Raw genomic sequence first — 20203 nt, 5'->3', positions numbered from 1 at the left:
ATGTCTTTTAAAAAGAAAAAGAAAAAAGAAAAGCTAAATGATAAATGACTTAACTAAAATTGGCACAGTATTGATTATGATGATCACCATTTTGGTATTTCGTATTCTTTTTTGGTTTTTCGAGGCAGGGTTTCTCTGTGTAGCCTTGGCTGTCCTGGACTCACTTTGTAGACAAGGCTGGCCTCTAACTCACAGAGATCTGCCTGCCTCTGCCTCCCAAGTACTGGGATTATAGGCGTGCACCACCACCACCCAGCTGGTATTTTATTCTTAATAGCCACAGTGGTTTTCTATGCTCTCTCAAAGAAAGAAGTCTTAGAGATACAGGAAAAATAAAAATCTGAAGAGTGGATTGAGAAGATATAAGCCTTAGAAGAAAAATGAAGGCTTATATAAATAAAAATGAGAAAAATACTCAGGCACAGACAAAAATTTAGACAAGAACCCACCACACCACTGCATTATGAAACTGAAGAGAGGGTGGCCCAAGATTCTTAGAAAAACCAACCTTAGTTTATCCAGTTACTATACAAGACCTGCCAGGAGACAACAGGCATTTACTCAGTAGACTGTGGTCCCCAAACCTTTTGCAGATCTGCTGAATATGGCATTTAAAATGTTTAAGTTTTCTTCAATAAATGGTGAACATTCCTAACAGTAGCCTTTGAGGTTTCCAAGAAGATAATGGGCCCTGCAATGATAAATCCACCCGGATTGTGGTAATGCTAATCTCTAGGCAAAACTGTCCCATACATCTTCTGCCGACAGGTTATATGCCAGGATTGTCACTAAGCCAACAAACATCACCCAAAAATCAGTTTAGACTACAAATTGCTCAGGACATTGAAGCTGTTGAGTTCACAGGAGACTAACACCAACATTTTACAGATTTTGAACTAAAAAATACTTAAATCCTAAAACTGCCAAATACAACCAAGCTGGACATTGTGGAAAGCTTGACAGAAATAGCTTCATTATTGTAAGTAGTTTTACTGTGTTCAAATCTTTCCTTTTTATTTAGACAAGAGGGAGGAATTGTTCATTTGAACCTCAAGATTGTGTTGTTTATAGTTTCTAGTTGTAGTGCAGCACAGCCCTAGCATAACCCTTGATCTAAGAGCTTTCTTCTTCAATATTATAAACAGGATTAAATAAAGTCAACTTTATAGGTCAAGAGGTAGAGTAAGCAACATGTTGGCAGGAAGTGAACATAGGAAAGGAAAGAGGGGTTGGGGACTTAGCTCAGTGGTAGAGCGCTTGCCTAGCAAACAGAAGGCCCTGGGTTCAGCCCTCAGCTTAGGGGGCGGGGGAAGGAAAGGAAATTAAAAAAAAAAAAAAAAGCACAGAGTAAGAGGAAGTCAAGAGGTCGGATATGGGGGTGCATGGTAAGTAGAAGGTAGGAACATTCAGTTTGAAGGTTTTTGGGGGGACAGTGTAAGGAAGGAGCAGGCTTTTCCTTCCTTTGGGGTGTCAGCTGAGGAGGAAGGTCAGCTGGGTGCTTTCCCTGCCTCTCTGAGCTTGCAGGCTTTCACCCTACTCCCAAGTCTTTATAGGTAAAGCTGAATGTTTGAGGTTTTGTTATAAACAACAGGCTGGAGAAGCAGTTCAGCAGTTAAGAGCGCTGGCCTCCTAGGGCACCTGGTTTGACGTCCAGCACCTACACTGGATCAGGAATGACTGTGACTCCAATTACAGGGAATGTGATGCCCTCTTCTGACCTCTGAGGACAGCAGTATTATAAGCAGTACACAGACACATAAATAATTTTATTTATTTAATAACAAGACTTTTTTTTCAAGACAAGACTTCTCTGTGTAGCTTTGATTGTCCTCGACTTGCTTGGTAGACCAGACTGGCCTCAAACTCACAGTGATCCACCTGCCTCTGGCTCCTTGAGTGCCCAAAAACTTATTTTAAAAAGAAACCCTTAGCTGGGCATGGTGGCGCACGCCTTTAATCCCAGCACTCGGGAGGCAGAGGCAGGTGGATCGCTGTGAGTTCGAGGCCAGCCTAGGCTACAAAGCGAGTCCAGGACAGCCAAGGCTACATAGAGAAACCCTGTCTCAAAAAATTAAAAAAAAAAAAAAAAAAAAAAGCTTTTAAAAAAAAAAATAAATAAAAAAAAAAAAATAAAAAAATAAAAAGAAACCCTTTACTCTCCCAAGGCACAACTCCTTTTCCATACAAAGGCTTTTGTCTGTTTTTAACTTATGTTTTTCATGCACATATGTCTGTGCACCCTCTGTGTACCTGGTTTCCAGAGCTCAAGAGGGGTCAGATCCCCTGAAACTAGAATTATATGGTTGTGAGGCACCATGTGTGTGCTAGGAACCAAATGACGTATTTGTTCAGAGTATTATTAAGGTTTTCCATTGCAATAATGTTAAACTACTTTTGTGGCATTCCATGTCCTTAATAGTCTAATGCATTTTCGGCTTCATAATTCTTTCTAAACATGGGCACACTTATGAATGTTGGACATGGAAGCTCTTGTTTTGCTACATTCTTGCATTTGCTGTGACTCCATTACTATATCCTCCCTTTCATAGCTTGAGCTTTGGAAAAAGCATCTAGTGCTCTTAATCACGGAGCCATCTCTATACACTGTTTAATTTTTAGAGACAAGGCCTCACTCTGTAGGGCAGGCCAGCCTTGAACTTAAGAGATCTGCTTGACTCTGTCTCCCAAGTGCTGAGATTAAAGATGTGTACCACCACATTCAGCTTTTGACTGAGCTTTAAAACCACCCATGTTAACTGAGCATAGTGGTGGTGCATACCTTTGGTCTCAACAATATGGAAGCAGAACCAAGGAGATCTCTGAGTTCTAGGCCAGGCAGAGCAACACAGTGAGACTCTGTGCCTGAACAAATAAATAAATGCTAAATTAATGATTTTTGTGTGTGCCCATGCACTGGATCCCCTGGAGGTAGAGCAACAAACAGGCCTGAGCTACTCGACATGGATGGCAGGAATCACTCTATCCCTCTCGCAGAGCAGTATGGACCTTAACCATTGACCCTCCTTTCCAGCACCAACAGAGTTTCTAATACTAAATAACCTTCCACTCCTAAGGAAAACACCGCTAGCTCCTTTTTGCTCTTTCCCCCCCCCCTCTTTTCTTTAGACAGGGAGGTGGTCTCTCTATGTACCCCAGGCTACCTTCAAACTCAATGCTCTTGTCTCAGTCTCCAAGTAGTACTGAGATTACAGTTATATATCACCATGCCAAACATGGTTTACAGGTTCTTCTTCAAGATATTACCCCAACTTCTAAGCTACCATGTATAGACAAAAATAACATGTCCCATGGTTTTCCCTTAACACCTATAACCTTTCAGTTCTCCAACTCCTCAAACTCCTCATGATCTTGCACTAGGTCATGCTGACTGCCATAAAACAGCCATGGATAATATTTGGACAACAGATACTACTTCTTTCCTTTCCTTTTAAATTACACTTAGGTATTTATTGTGTGTGCCAGGCTATATGTGTAGAGGTCAGAGGGCAACTTGGGGAAGATGGTTCTCTCCTTCTACCATGTGGGTCAAACTAGGGAATCAGTCGGTGGGAAATGCCTTACCACACCTAGCCATCTCACTAGTCCAGATAGTATGTCTCCCCCCCCCTCTCCTCTCATAATTTTATTTATTTGATTTTTCCAGACAAGATTTCTCTATGTATCCTTGGCTGTCCTGGAACTCACACTGTAAACTAGCTGGCCTGGAATTCAGAGACCCATCTGCCTCTGCCTTCCAAAAGTGCTAAGATTAAAGGTTTGTGGCATGACCATTTGGCTTTCTCTTTGTTTCTTAAAAATATATTTATTTTTATTTTATTTGTATAAGTGGTTGTCTGCATATATGCATGTGTAGCATCTGTGCTTAGTACCCACAAAAGCCAAAACAGACTGTTGGGAGTCCCTGGAACTAGTTACAGGTAGTTGTAAGCCACCATGTGAGTTCTGGGGACTGATTCCAGGGCCTCTACAAAAGAAGCAAGTGTCTGTAACTACTGAGCTACAACCCAGAGATACTACTCATTTGTTGGACGATTGCCTTGTGCACTGTGTATTCAGATGCTGATATACATTTATGTATCTATGTATGCATGTATGCATACACACATGCAGTGTTTTGATTGTATGTACTTTTGCATGCCATAAGAGGGCACTAGATCTCATTATAGATGGTTGTGAGCCACCATGTGGTTGCTGGAACTTGAACTCAGGACCTTTGGAAGAGCAGCCAGTGCTCTTAACTTCTGAGCCATCTCTCCAGCCCCAAGATCTGGCTGCAGTCAGAAAATGGGCATTGTCATTTCTATGAAGACTCTCCTGTATCAATGCTGTGTAAAGGATGTTTCCCAATTATCTCTGATTAGTTTAATAAAGAAGCTGAACAGCCAATAGCTGGGCAAAGAGGACAGGGGGTAGGACTTCCATTCCCACTCAGGGAGAAAAGAAAGAAGAGGAAGAAGAAGGGAGAGAGAAGGTGCCATGAGCTCACCATGAGGACAGACAGCTGGAGCAGAAACAGCAAAAAGGCAAGACTAAGATGGCATGTACATGGGGCATAGGGCTGGCTAGTAACCAAGCTAATATTAATATCTGCCCAGCTGTAGTGCTTTAAAGCTTTTTGAATAAATCTAATAGGTCTCTGTGTTAATTATTTGGGAGCTAGGGTGGGTATTAGAAAAGGCCCCTACTAATACCATAATTTTACACGTATTATTGGTGGCTCTAATATGAATTTGGTATACTAAACAAAAAAATTCCATGAAAGTAAAATTAAAAAGAACACTATTAATAGAGAGGGCATCAAGTCTCTGACTGTAGGAGCCTTGGTTCCTTACAGTGTAAATGAGACTTAGACGTGAATAGATGTTATGTTTTATAAAAAAAAAAAAAATAATAATAATAATAAGTATTCAAATACTTTACTCATTTATATATTACAAGTATTATAGAAATAAATCTTCAACATACTCAGTGCTAACAAAAGCACCATCTTTATAAGTGAGCATGTCCCATACTGAACGCTTCACAACAGCTTAAAAGAAAATGCTCACCAAGAGCTGAATGGCAAGGAGTAAGCCCAACTTCCAGCAAAGGGAGGCCTAGTCAGACCCATTCCCCACACTTCCCACTGTTGCTGGTACTTTTTAACTACTCTTTAACTTTTTAACAGCAAATGGCTGTTTCCAACAGTAACTGTTACATCTAAAAACTGAACAGTGCCTAAGAAGTGTACTGAGTGTGCACTAAAGGGATGCTCCTTCAATTTGGGAATCCTGTGGCATAAAAAACAATTCAGAATCCACCGGAGTACTGACCTCATCCCTGTGTTTTTGACAGAAGACTAAAAACTGGGACGCTGAGTCTCCCTTCCTGCTCCGTGGAGCAGACGCTGTAGACTTCTTCCTCCCAGGAGGAGATCCGACTCCTCTCTTAGGTTCAGCCTCTGCCATCTTTGGAGCAGTACTCTTTTCTGTGCCAGGGTCACTCTCTTGGTTCTCAACAGAACTAGACCTTTTGGCTCTTCGCCTTCTCTTCATGGGAATATCCTCTTCTCTCATCGATCCAGGGTCTACAGCAGCTTCTTCACTGGCCCTTGAAGAGTCCACCATTTCTCCCAAAGGTTCTGTAGCAATGCCAGCCTCCTTGGCCACTTGAGGGTTGAGGTGTAGCTGGTCCCCCACATAGAGGAAGGTGAATTTGGCTTTCCGTTCCTCTACTGACATGCTAGCAGCTTCCTCAGCTTGGACAATGCCCATTTCCCACTGGGCTCTCAATCTCCCTGAAATAGGTTTTAACAACTGGAAAAAAATAAATCATAAATTTTATTACATAATATAAAAGGTGATTCAATTAAAAGCACTTTTGCAATATCAGATGAGAAAAGTCTATAAAGACCCAACTAATATTTTAGATATAGCTCAACTGAAAACTATTGTTTACTTAAACTAGAAATCAACTCTAGGGTTAGAGATGGCTCAGAGGTTAAGAGCACTGACTGTTACTCCACAGGTCCCAAGTTCCACTTCCAGGAACCATATGGTGGCTCACAACCATCTATAATGAGATCTGGTGTCATCTTCTGGTGTGCAGGTATATATGCAGGTAGAACACTATATAGATAATGAATATTTAAAAAAAAAAGAAAGAAAGAAATCAGGCCCGGCGGTGGTGGCGCACACCTTTAATCCCAGCACTCGGGAGAGAGACGCAGGTGAATCACTGTGAGTTCAAGGCCAGCCTGGACTACAAAGGCCAGCCTGGACTACAAAGGCCATGACAGCCAAGAAAACACAGAGAAACCCTGTATCGAATGAAAAAAAAAAAAAAATCAACTCTAACAGTTTTAACTAATAGTTTCAATCTATAAAAGGAAATAAAATTGGAAAATAAAACATTTCTGTAAGTCATCAAATAAGTAAAAGAAAAATAACATATTTGAGTAAAAGTAAATGACAAATTTAGGCTGGGCACGGTAGCTCACATCTTTAATCCCAGGGCTAAGGAGGCAGAGGCAGGTAGATTTCTATGCATTCCCAGGCAAGCTAATCTACATAGTTTCAAGGCAGCCAGGGCTGCATAGTTAATACTCTCTCCAAAGAAACAAAAAAAGGAGATGATCATCATTTTTTAAAAAACAACTTAAAGGAATTGTAAGGTCAAAATAAAATAAACATAGTAAAAATTAAAATTTTTGCTCAAAAATGCACTAAAGGAACATCTATCACCTTGATTTTCTCAGCTTTCGTGGGTGCCTGCTTGGCACTTTCTTGGCATAATTTTTCAAATTGTTCTTCTCCTTCAAAAGCAACAAGGCTCTTCTCAAATATCCAAGCTCTTTCTGGGGCATCACCAAAGAACTGTACATGATATTGGCGTGCACTTTTTTTCTGACCTAATTTTAAAATAAAAATCATGAACATTAGAATCTGGAATGAAACTTTACAAATATACTACTGCTTTGAACTTATTTTAAAGTGGTGTTGTTTGTGCTTATTAATCTCAAATGAACTCTACCTTTTTATCCTCAATATATTCCATGCCCAGAAGAAAAATTCACTTATCAGAGATACAGAAACGGTACAAAAGCAGACTGAAAGAGAAGTTAAACAATATACTCCCCTTCATCTTCCCCTTCTTAATATCTTCTTAAAGAGATTTTAGACAGGACTAGACAGCAGCAAAAGGGCACTTCCACAAACGCAAACAGAAGCAGTGAACCGGGCAGCACACTGGGCTGAACTCAGTGACCCACTTCCAGGGGATCTGGTGCCCTCTTCTGGCGAACACAGGCACAGTGCTTAAATAAGAGCTTTCAACCTCAAAGAGCCGCTGAGACCACAACAAACTCCCTCAGATACTCTTGGCTGTCACTCTTAGCTGCAGGAAGAAATGACATCTACTAAAGCAGCCAGAAGAATGAGCAAAGAGACTACTATCCTCCAAAATTTCAGATTTTGCCAAGGCTGAAAAAGAGGTAAGACACAGGTAAGCCCATCAAAAGGGCAGATCTCAGAAACAAAAGAAAAAGAGATCTTTAGCCCTTATCCTAAAGGAAATAAAAGACTTTCTGAATAGTTAATGCACCCAAAAGAAAAACCTCTTCATTGCATCTTTAAAGGTGCCTCCAAAAAAAGTGGCTCACGGTGAGCCCAATCCTCTAAAGCAAAGGTGGAGAGGTGTAAAAAGCTTTGTGTTTGTGGCTGCAGCAGCTCTGAAAATTATGATAATACACAAAGCCAACACAAGACCCAGAACCTGGGAGCTTCTAAAAGACAGAAGATGATGTAGACAGGCTCTCAAGGCCACACACCCAAGGTAAAGATACTAAACAGAGAAATACCCTGAATGCTAGGAAAGGAATAAATGTTAGTGTTAATTTTAACATCTTTTTTTTTTCCAAGACAGGGTTTCTCTGTTTAGCCCTGGCTGTCCTGGACTAGCTGTGTAGACCAGGTTGGCCTCAAACTCACAGTGATCTGCCTGCCTCTGTCTCCCAAGTGCTGGGATTAAAGTTTTTCAAGACAGGGTTTCTCTGAGTAACCTTGGCTGTCCTGGACTTACTTTGTAGACCAGGCTGGCCTAGAACTTACAGAGATCTACCTGCCTCTGCCTCCCAAGTTCTGGGATTTAAAGGCATACGCCACCACCACCTGTCATTATTTTCATTATTTTATGTACATAAATATTTTGTCTGCTTGTATGTCTGGGTTTGATTCCAAACACCCACATGGCAGTTCACAACCATCTGTAACTCCATTTCCAGGGACATGATGCCCTCCTCTGGCCTCCACGGGTATTATATGCATGTGATCCACAAACACACATTCAGACAAACACTCATACATATGAAGTTTTTAAAAAGTTTTTAAAAATATATTTTAAGGCCAGAGAGATGGCTCAGTGCTTAAGAGAACTTGCTTTTCTTGCAGGAGACTCAGGTCACATCAGTCCCTAGAACCCACATAGTAACTGAAAACTGTCCATGACTCTAGTTTCAGGGAATAGAGTGCTTCCTCTGGCCTCCTTCAGCACTAGACACACACAGTGCACATACATAAACACAGTCAAATATTCACACAACATAAAGTAAGTCTTTTTCTAAAGGTGAGGTAGTGACTAGGGAAATGACTAAATGGTTGAAATGCTTGAGGATCCTTCTTGTTCTTACAAAGAACCCAAGTTCAGTTATCAGCACCTCATCTGGTATCTAACAAGTAGCTGTAACTTCATCTGGAAATCTAGATCATGCAAACACACACACACACACACACACACAAACAAAAATAAACCTTAAAAAGCCAAAAGGTTTAAGATAAGGAATCTAGAAAGAAATATTAATATGAGCAGTATTTATTCCTGAACGAAACCTACAGCATCAGTCCAAGAGGTCCCATACCCAGACAATAGCCTTTAGAGAGATGAACAGAAAAAAGAATTTACTCAGGCAAGAGTAGTGGTGCACACCTCTAACCTCAGACTTAGGAGGCAGAGACAGGAGGGAGGCTCTCTGTAAGTCTGAAACCAAATCTGGTCTACAAAGTGAGTTCTAGGTCAGCCACAGCTACATGAGACATTGCCTCAAAAAACCACCAACTAATGAAACAAATGAACAAAAAAGACATATCGCAGTAAGTCAGGTATGGACACAAAACATACCTATAACCCCCAAGCTATGGTGGGACAGGGACAAGAGGGTCACTGGGGTTTTCTGTCAACTTAGCTCCAGGTTGAATAAGAAACTTTCTCAAAGTAAAAGGGTAAAGAGTGAAAAGAGCAAGATACCCAATATCCTGCTATGGTCTCAACTATCTCTCAGTTGGGGAGAGGAAGACAGGAGTTAACTTTTTGCTGTCAATTTTTCATTACTTTTTTTTTCCAAAACAGAGTTTCTCTGTGTAGCTCTGGCTGTCTCTGCCTCCTACGTGTTGGGATTAAATGTGAAATTTTTAGGATTACTTTTAAATGTTTTGGTGTTGTTTTTTGAGACAAAGGTCTCACTATGTAGACCTGACTGGCCTTGAACTCCTAGAGATCCATCTGTCACTGCCTCCCAGTGCTGGCATTAAAGGAGTATGCCACCATGCCAAATATATACACATACATATATGCTTTGTTTTTATGTTGCTGGGTATCACTTTCAGACCCTTAAACACAGTGGGCAAATATTTGTCACTCAGTACAATTTGATTTGTTTAGAAATATGCACATTAAAAATGCCTTGAGGACTACAGACATGGCTCTGAGATTAAGAGCACTGTCTGCTCTCCCAAAGGTCCCAAGTTAAATTCGCAGCAACCACATGGTGGCTCACAACGATCTATAATGAGATCCGGTGCCATCTTCTGGCGTGCAGGAATACATGCAGGCAAAATAGTGTATACACAATAAATAAATAACCCAGAAAAAAAAAATGCCTTGAAGAGGCAGGGCATGATGGTGCACGCCTTTAATCCCAGCATTCCAGAGGTAGAGACAGGTGGATTTCTGTGAATTCAAGGCCAGCCTGGTCTACAAAGCAAATCCAGGACAGTCAGGTCTATGCAGAGAAACCTTATACAGAGAAACAAGAAAAAAGAAAAGAAAAAGAAGAAAGAAAAAAATGCCTTGACGATTCAAGAACAGTGATTATAAGCTACTATTAAGAAGTCTATTCTAGGGCAAGAGAGATGGCTCAGCAGTTAAGAGCACTGGCTGTGCATCTAAAAGCCCAGAGTTCAATTCCCAGCAACCACATGGTGGCTCACAACCATCTATAATGGAATCTGGTACCCTCTTCTATCTGATGCTCTCTTCTTCACACAGGCATACATGCAATAGAGCGTTTATATACATAAATAAATAAATCTTTAAAAAAGAAATTCATGTTATGGTAAGGGTAAACAACCCATTTCCCATCGTCTTATAAGTAATGCAAATTAAACTAACTGGTCTTGCTTTCCTTAAAATAGAAAGGCCAGAGCCAGGCGTGGTGGCGCATGCCTTTAATCCCCGCATTACAGAGGCAGAGGCAGGCGGATCTCTGTGAGTTCGAGGCCAGCCTGGTCTACAAAACGAGTCCAGGACAGCCAAGACTACACAGAGACAGGCCGGGCAGGGTGGCGCACACCTTTAATCCCAGCACTTCGGAGGCAGAGGTAGTCTGATCTCTGTGAGTTCAAGACCAGGCTGGTATACAAAGAGAATCCAGACCAACCAAGGCTACACAAAGAAACCCTGTCTAAAAAAGAAAGAAAAGAAAAAGACATTAAAGGGCTAACAATCTAAATGTAATATGAATAAATTAATTAAAAATGTAAAAAGAATAAAATTAAATTAAATTTAAAAACCAACAACAAAAAAAAAAAAAGAAAAAGACATTAAAGTAAGAGGACTAGCTGGGAAGTGGGTAAGAGGGAGACAAAAGAGAGTAATGGGGTTGAATATCATCAAAATATATGAAAATGTAATAATGAAACCCACTGTAAATAGTTACTCTAAGCTAATAAGAAACTTGTGAAAAAGAACAAGAGGCCTGTTGAGCAGTTTGTGGATTTTTCCAGTACTTTTAATCTTAGTAAGGAAAATTAACATAGATGTGTGTCACAGTTTCATAATGAAGAAAATCTTTTATAGTATATATGATGAATTAATATTAACTTTTTGTTGTTTTTCAAGACACAGTTTCTCTGGGTATCCTTGGCTGTCCTGAAACTAGCTTTGTAGATCAGAATGGCCTCAAGCTAAGAGATCTACTTGTCTCTGTCTCCCAAGTGTTAGAATTAATGGCTTTGAATTAATATTATTTTAAATGATGTTTTAAAATACTTAATGTCAAAAAAAAAAAATACTTAATGTCAGCCGGGCGTGGTGGTGCACACCTTTAATCCCAGCCCTTGGGAGGCAGAGGCAAGAGGATTGCTGCTAGTTCAAGGCCAGCCTGGTCTACAAAGCAAGTCCAGGACAGCCAAGGCTACACAGAGAAGCCCTGTCTCGGGGGAAAAAAAAAAAGAAAAGAAAAAGAAAAAGAAAACAAAACAAAAACAAAAAACAATGTCAGCTGGGCGTGATGGCACACACCTGTAATCCCAGCGCTCGGGGAGGCAGAAGCAGGTAGCTATGAGTTCAAGGCCAGCCTGGTCTACAAAGTGAATCCAGGAGAGCCAAGGCTACCCAGAGAAATCTTGTCTCAAAAAAAAAAAGTCAGGCTAGAGAGATAGCTCAACAGCATCAACTTGATGCCCTTCCAAAGGACCTGAGTTCTGCTCCCAGCAACCACATCCTATGGCTCACAACCACCTGTAACTCCAGGGGGATCTGATATTAGGGGATGGTCTAATGTATTTTTATGCAAAGGCTATTTTAAAATTTAAAGAAAATGGGGCTGGAGAGATGGCTCAGCGGTTAAGAGCACTGACTGCTCTTCCAGAGGTCATGAGTTCAATTCCCAGCAACCACATGGTGGCTCACACCCATCTGTAATGTGATCTGATGCCCTCTTCTGGCCTGCAGGTGTACATGCAGGCAGTGCTCTATATACATAATAATAAATAAATAAATAAATCTTTTTTAAAAAATAAAAATTTAAAAAAAATAGCCTTTTTCTTTAGACAAAAAAGGGAATTGTTGGAAGATGGTCTAATGTATTCTGATGCTAATTGCTGCTTGCCGTCTCTGTGACCCACCTTTTGATTAATAAAAAGCCATCTCACCTGGGCAGGGCAACTGAGATAGGTGTGGCTAAGGTTCCCAGGCTTAGAGAGACAGAATAATTCTGGAAAGAAGAAGACAGAGCCTAGGAGGAGGAGAAGGAAGAGAGGAAGGACGCCATGGGTTAGATGAAGAGAAACAAGTGACGACAGTGGATGGAAATTTAGCCCAGATGAAGAATGTTAGCAAGTATTTAGGGTTATGGATGGGAGGTAACTCGATAGAAATTACTAGAAGCAGACGGCATGGGATTGGAGGAAGTATGGGATACAGCCCCACTACGGAAAGTAGTTTAGAGGATTAATGTCTGCCCTGCCCCAAGTTAAGTAGGGCTATTTTAAAATATAAGAGGTGTCTGTGTCTTGATTCATTGCTAGCCAGGCATACTGATAATACTGATAATAAAAAATTACTAAGCCAATACAGATAATTTAAAAACAATCTGATGCCTCTATCTCCATGAGAACTTGCATTCACATGCACATAGACATATACACATAACTTAAAAGCTTTTTTTGTTGTTGTTGTTTGTTTTTTTTAAGGAGGAAAGAAATGTAACAACTATCCAAGTGTGATGCCTCACATGTTTAATCTCAGTACTCAGGAGGCAGATTCAGGTAGATCTCTGGAAGTTTGAGGTCAGTCTGGTTGAAAAGAGACCAGGCCAGTCAGAGCTACACAGAGAAACTGTCTCAAAAAATAAAAACAGTAGCCAGGCGGTGGTGGCCCACACCTTTAATCCCAGCACTCGGGAGGCAGAGACAGGTGGATCTCTTTAAGTTTGAGGCCAGCCTGGTCTACAAAGTGAGTCCATGACAGCCAAGGCTACACAGAGAAGCCCTGTCTCAAAAAAAAATTTTTTTAAATAAAATAATAGAAACAATAACACAGAAAAGAGAATTCTGATATATCAGCTTAGACCAAAGTCTGTAAAATAATGTTTTTTTTTTAAGATTTACTTATGAATTGTATATGTATGGGTATTTTGTCTGCATATATCCACACCAAAAGAGGGCACTGGATGTCTTGAGACTATAGCTAAGACTGTATAGGTTATATAGACAGTTACATACAGCTAGCCATGTGTATGACATGAACTGAGCTGAGGATCTCTTGAAAGAGCAACTTGTGAGCAAAACTGCTAAGACATCTCTTTGAACTCCTACTTTTTTCTTGAGACAAGGTCTCACTATGTAGCCCTGGCCTGCCTGGAACTTGCTATGGAGACCAGGCTGGCCTCAAGAGATCCAACGGTCTCTGGCTCCTCGATGCTGGGGTTAAAGGTGTTTTGCCACCATGCCCAAGCACTTCTTTTTCTTTTAGACAGTAGCTCACTATGTAGCTTAGGCTGACCTCAACTTGCAATCCTTTTTTTTATATAGCATCTCCTCAGTGCTAGGATTACAGACATAAACCACCACACTTGACTTCAGTAAAGTATTTCCAAAGTGCTCTTCTAGAGGTCCTGAGTTCAGTTCCCAGCAACTACATGGTGGCTCACAACTATCTGCAATGGGATGTCTTCTTCTGATGTACATAAAGACAGAGCACTCATATTCATAAAATACAAAATAATTTTCTAATTGACAACATTACCTAATTTTCTTTTTCTTTCCTTTTTTTTGGTGTGTGTGTTGGGGGGGGGGGAGAGATAGTCTTTCTCTATAGTCCTGGCTGTCCTGGAACTCACTCTATAGACCAGACTGGCTTCAAACTATCACATGCTCAACTTTTTTTTCTTTTTAAAAGATTTATTTATTTATTGTATATAAGTGCTCTATCTGCGTGTACCCTTGCATGCCAGAAGAGGGCATCAGATCCCAGTATAGATGGTTGTGAGCCACCATGTGGTTGGCAGGAATTGAACTCAGGACTTCTGTAAGAGCAGACACTGTTCTTAATGGCTGAGCCATGTCTCCAGCCGCCACCTCTGCCCCTACCCCGTTTTTTCCTTTTTTATGAGCATCTTTCACCTGTAAGAATTTTATTTGGAAGCTGAAGAGATTGCTCAGCAGTTTAGAGTGTTTACTGTTCTTCTAGAGGACCCAAATTCAATTCCTAGAACCCACATAGTGGCTTACAACGCCTGTAAGGGAATTCCTGGCCTCTGGCCTCCTAGGTTACTACACTTTACATGTACATACTCCCAGATAGACACACAGACACACACACGCACGCACGCGCACACACACACACACACACACACACGCACATACACACACACAAAGATAATAAAAGTAGTCAGGTAGTGGTAGTGCATACCTTTAATCTCATGGATCACAATCTAAATGAAAATGTTTAACACTGACCCCTGCCCCTTTGTACACCTAGGAGAGCCTGGTTGCCTCTAAACATCCTACAGTCCAATTGTATACTGTGACCCTTTGTTTTCTCATCAAGACAGACCACAGTGTGAAACCTGACCCTCTGAGCTAAAGAGGTTTGCTCAGAGACTATCCAGATTCTTCAGAACCTACTGAGTTGACATAACCATTTATGCACACAGAGTAGATCCCACAAGACTACCTCAGAGCTAAGTCTGGGAAAGAAGAAAAGCTTTAAATGCAAGCAAGGCCAGGTATTTACAGAAAAAAGGATAAAACAGAGAAAGTCCATGAACAAAAGACCACAGAGCTATAATGGACGAAGGCTAGGCATTAGCATGCTTAAGGCTGATTCAGACCTTGGTTAGGCACCAAAGCCCCAAACTAAGTCAAGTAGAAGCTGACAAAAATTACAAATAGAAGATGGCAAATACTCTATCTCAGGAAAGAAAAATAAGTATTTTACACTTATTTATTCTGTGTGTTTTTTTTCTCCATGTTCATATGCATGTCACAATGTGCACATTTTTTTCCATCCACCACTGAGAACCAGACATCAAAGTCAGGTCATCAGGATTGGTCCCAAGTATCTTTTAAACACTGAGCCATCTTGCCATCCCTTGGTAAAAACTTTTTAACACCATTCGGTATAAACAGACTAAAAACTCCAGATACTCTAGTGTAAAAATGATACAGAAGTCAGGAGATTTACTGTTTTGAACAGGAAAGAAGTGACAGCTCCTCAGATAACCCCCACACGTGGCTGCACCAAGGCTGAATGACACAAGGAGGGTTCATGCTTCCTCAGAAGGATGCACATTTCTCATCTGGATACCTTGAAGTGTATCCCAGAGTTCCCAGAGCTCCTTGGGAAGAAATTACCTCATTCTGGAAAAAGAATATCAAAATCCTCCAAGGAGACAAAACCACAGGTTCCCCTCTGGCAATCAGCCCTATAGACTATAACTGTCTCTCATCACCACAACAAAACCCTACACCCTTAGGACAGGAGCAAAGGTAAGACACTGCAAGGCACTTGGGTTCTCATTGTCTTGAGTACATCCCTTCCAGCCCAAACTTGGCAGGAGATACACCCCTATGTCATTCTCGGCAACTATCTCACCACAACCAGCTAACAAACCTATGTGGCATGCAGGTGGCAGCACAATGACCCAAACCAAATGGGAGCAAGCCACCACTCCTGTCAAACCTCAAGACTGTGGCTAAAGACCAGGAGGTACATGCTTGGGTATACCACAAAGGACCACACAAGACCGATTGGTCAGCAGCAGCTCTGGTCCAGAATGTCAACCCCTGACAGTCACAACAATGGTTGCCACATTTCTGAGGGGCATACAGGTCAAAAGCATAAACTCATCCAGTCAAAATCTTACTCGGTAAGAACTCTGCAAAGCCAGGCATAGGACCACACACCTCGCACTGGAGGCAGAAGCAGGAGGAGCATGAGTCTCACAAGGCCAGCGTGAGCTACACTAACCAAACATTCAAGCCACATGACCCTTTGTTACTTTGCCTCTCAAACTGCATTCTGCAGGTTTTTCTTATGCAATTAACATAGTTATGGGCTAAATTATTTTAAAGTATTTGCTTTGTATCAATAGCACTACATTTTAAATATGTTCTTTTGCTGTCTCATGAGCCAATTTATTCAAGTTTTCTAAGTCAACGACTATCACTTCTAGCTTTCTCTTCCCTTCTCAAAACTAATAAAATAAGAGGGGTTTTGTGTTTTGTTTTTGTTTGTTTGTTTGTTTTGTTTTGTTGAGACAAAGTTTCTCTGTGCTCTGGCTGCCCTAGAACTCACTCTGTAGACCAGGCTGCCTCAAACTCAGACCTGCCTCTGCCTCCTGAGTGCTGGGATTAAAGGCATGCACCACCACACCCAGCCCATAAATGGAGATATTTTATATTTCAAACTTAATATATTATAAAATATTAATCTACAAATAAGCAATCACTATATATCTAAGTATACTGGCACACAACTTGGAGCTAATACAAAGTAAAGGCTGTTTCCCCAGGTAGAGAGATGGCTCGATAGTTTAAAGCACTTGTTCTTCCTGAGGACTCCAGTTCAGTTCTTAACACCCACAGAGTACCTCACAACATCCCCTAATTGCAGTTTCAAAGGAGCCGATGCTGCCTTCTGACACCATGAGCTCCAGGTAATTACGTGGTTCATGTACATACACATGTGCAAAACATTCATATAAAATAAATTAAATCTAAAATAAATTTTCTTAAAGTGTTTTCCTGTTTGTACCAGTTCAATCAGATGAAGCCTATATTTAAGAAATGAATGAGTCATATCTGATCTGATCATCTCCTTGGGCAAAGCTGTGAAAGTAGCTAGTAAGGCCTCCAAGCAAAACATAAGAAAGAAACACACAAATTAGAAAGGTTTGGTACAGGAGAGGAAGATGGGGAAAAAAAGAGTCAAAATTCCGTACCTTTAAGTTTGGTATGGTTGTGAAGCAGCGGATCAGCAGAAACCATGCAAGGCCACCAAGGGTAACCTGACACTTTGGACCATACCAAATCACCTACGCTGTATTTCAACAAGAGGTCTCTGTCTTTGCCAGTATTTGGACAGGACTCCTTCTTAGCTGGAATCTGAAAGTGAAAATCAAAAGACAAATATTAACATTCAGTAATTATCCTTAAATTCAGCCTTCTAGCTATAAAAGAGCAAGTACTGGTCAGAAGTTGATTAAAGGTTCAAAATGTATAGTATGGAGAAGACTGGGGCTATAACTCACTGGAAGAGCACTTGTCTTCAATGCTTAAGACCCTGATCTTCAGAGAACAATTCCCTTAATGTATTCATCTTCAATGTCAATCACTTCTCATAGTTGCTTTCTCTCATTTTCACTTAAAGCATTATCATAAGGCCTGACATACAGCGAGTTCTCAGTATTACAGAGTTGGTGCTTTATTTACAAAACCCTCAAAACATATTGCCCCTAACCCTGGCCACATCCATACCTGATAGTTGGTCTTTGACAATATACACCCCAATCAACATATCAGCCTCCTGTGCTTAAGCAGGGCCCTAGCCCCACCAGTAGTGTAGAGACAAGCACTCTGCACCCATGTGTGAGCATATGCTCTGACTGCTCAAAGCTCTCTTTTTTTTTTTTTTTTTTCCAAAGCTCTCTTAAGCTCAGTTTCTCCTGTCTCTGGAACATGGGCAAATTGAACATCTTCTCTTAAGGGAAATTCTTCCCCAAGCCACTCTAGGTCCTGCTCTTGTTACGTAACTACAAATCTCACTGGCTGTTATAGACTTGTAAGCATGGTAGTGAAGGCTACTGGAGATTCGTATTATACTTTCAAGAGATGTTAGCTCAAATGAATGCACAGCATCTCAGGATTACCTCATTGTACAGTAGAGGGTAATCAAGTGGCAGCGCTAGGAAGAAAAGTCCAGTCTGTGACAATATGGACAGATTTCTTCAAAGAACTGTGAAAGTGTGAGGTTCTTTACACCTACAGGCACATCCCAAGCCCTCTAAATCAGCCTTGGTTATTATACTGGTCTTTAAAAGATTTACCTTTGTGGTGGGCATGGTGGTCCATATCTTTAATTCCAAATCCCAGCACTTAGGAAGCAGAGACAAGCAGGAATCTATGAGTTCCAGGCCAGGGCTACATAGTGAAATCATGCCCACCCCACCTTACACCTACACACCTACACACACACACACACACACACACACACACACACACACACACACAAACACAGAGAGAAAAGCAAAGATTTACCTTTGGAATTACATTAGCAAGAATGGAACAGTTCCTCAAAAAACACTGGTTTTAAAGCCTCAAAGTACTTTTTGTGGTTTTAAGGATGTCAAGGAAATTTCAACTGTTCTTTATCTGTGGTAATTCTAAACAAAATTTTATAACTACAATTTTAAACTAAATATTCCAACTTTCATGATGCCCACAATTCTTATGAGTTTCAACTTACCTGTCCTGAGTTTTCTCAGTGTACCACTGAGAGTCAAACACCTGGTACCCTCCAGCGATCTGCTTTATGTCCCTCGTTCCTTCTACCAAGGCTAAGGTCACTTAGCTGTTTTACATGATCTATACTCACTCAAGTGTCAGGACCACCCTGCAGAACGTTTTTATGACACTGGTGACATAAACCACCTAACAGAATAAGACCCACATGATCTTCTACCTGAAGTCAGGACTTTTCCTCCTCAGCCTGATAGATGAATCAGCACATGCCTGCTTACAAACAAAGTGCTAGGCTCTGCACTAAAAACCAAGAATAGGAAGGTGTGTGACATAGCCCAGCTGTCAAGGAGGGCTGCCTCAACCACTTGGTTTAGAGACCACAGAGTAGACAGTGGCATATGCAGAAAGGATGACAGCAGCACCTCTGCATAGCACAGCTCTGCTCCACTTTCACTAGATGACACAGACTTAAATTTAGTGTATGTCTCGACAAGTCAGCCTAAAAATACCTGAGATGGAACCCATAAGAACAGTAGACCTAACAAGGTTATGAAAACTGACAGACTTCGATTCAAAAACTGTTGCTCTTGTTTTTTCATATAGGATCTTAATGAAATTCGGAGACCCGCCTACCTGTTTTTTGAGTGTTGGGATTAGAGTTGTGGACTACATTTGGCTTTTTAAGGCTAACTCACTAGATATAACTTATGCCGTGGCACCTAAAGGCAATGTCCAACAACCCAATCAGAAGCCAAGCCTCAATGAGTATCACCTGCACCGGACCAAGGTCATAAGACAGCACTGCCAGCATCGTGGGTGTTTCCCATCCCTTCCACCTGTCGTCATGCACTTTAAGGTGTTCCCACAAGGGTCTCATGCTCACCATTCATTGTCACATAACCCAACAGAATCCTTCACAAATACCTTTTTATCTGCAGGACTTGAAATCTTGGACACTAAAGCAGCTTCCACAAGGCCCTGCTCCAGTAAAGAGTCATATTTTATGCTCCTCTTCCTGTTCCTCCTAGTCTTATCCGATTTTTGTCCGTTTTCTTCTGACTGAGCCACGTCAGCAGCACTGTCACCACAAATTGAAGATTCAAAGAGCGGTTTCCCATTCATGTATGTTTTGGTGATTTTCAGTTTAATTTCTGGAGAGCCATTTTTGATAGGGGTAGTATTGGGAGGTGTCCCAATTCCTTTCACTTCCTGGGACTCAAAACACAATTTAGCATCATGAGCACCAGGTTCTCCATTAAACACTCGGGAAGTAAGATCTTTCAACTTCTCAGCTGGAAGAAAGGGGAGTGCATCATGTCCATTAAATTTCTGCATGACCCCCTCCTGCAGGCTGTTAGAAAGTTGAGCTTTGCTGATGAATACAGAACATTCGTGATTCACTTCACAGTTCTGAGTCTTTCCATTTGCATTGCCAAGGATTTCTGGTGCCTGCTTCATCTTCATGCACTTTACAACTTTCTGAACAGAAAGAGGACTTTTTCTGATGCTAAATTCCATCCAGCCTAGATGGCTTTGATTCTTAGAGCACTACAGCGTTAAAAAAATAAAATAAAAAATATATGGAAGAAGAAAAAAAGCAACATATTACATTTTAAACCTAGGATAAGTATGCCAATATCTCTATAACTTTGTCAGAGCTGGGTTTTATTCTGTTTTGTCTATTG

The 20203-nt window shown here is 41.0% G+C and overlaps 1 protein-coding gene across 1 annotated transcript in view; it reads right to left on the bottom strand.

Moving 5' to 3' along the window:
- The window catches only part of Nsd2 (nuclear receptor binding SET domain protein 2), a 72934-nt gene that overhangs the window by 37303 nt on the left and 15428 nt on the right, over window positions 1-20203 (bottom strand). Inside the window, exons 3-6 of the mRNA XM_051165057.1 lie at window positions 19443-20066; window positions 17000-17162; window positions 6744-6910; window positions 5334-5816 (exon numbers count right to left, since the gene is read on the bottom strand). Of these exons, the coding sequence (XP_051021014.1) occupies window positions 5334-5816; window positions 6744-6910; window positions 17000-17162; window positions 19443-20036 (1407 nt within the window). The 5' untranslated portion in view covers window positions 20037-20066. The remainder of the gene's footprint in view (window positions 1-5333; window positions 5817-6743; window positions 6911-16999; window positions 17163-19442; window positions 20067-20203) is intronic.

Source organism: Acomys russatus, chromosome 22, assembly GCF_903995435.1.
Source record: "Acomys russatus chromosome 22, mAcoRus1.1, whole genome shotgun sequence".
Lineage (NCBI taxonomy): Eukaryota > Metazoa > Chordata > Mammalia > Rodentia > Muridae > Acomys > Acomys russatus.
The sequence above is the reverse complement of the archived record's forward strand: the minus strand, read 5'-3'. Positions and strand labels throughout refer to the sequence as shown.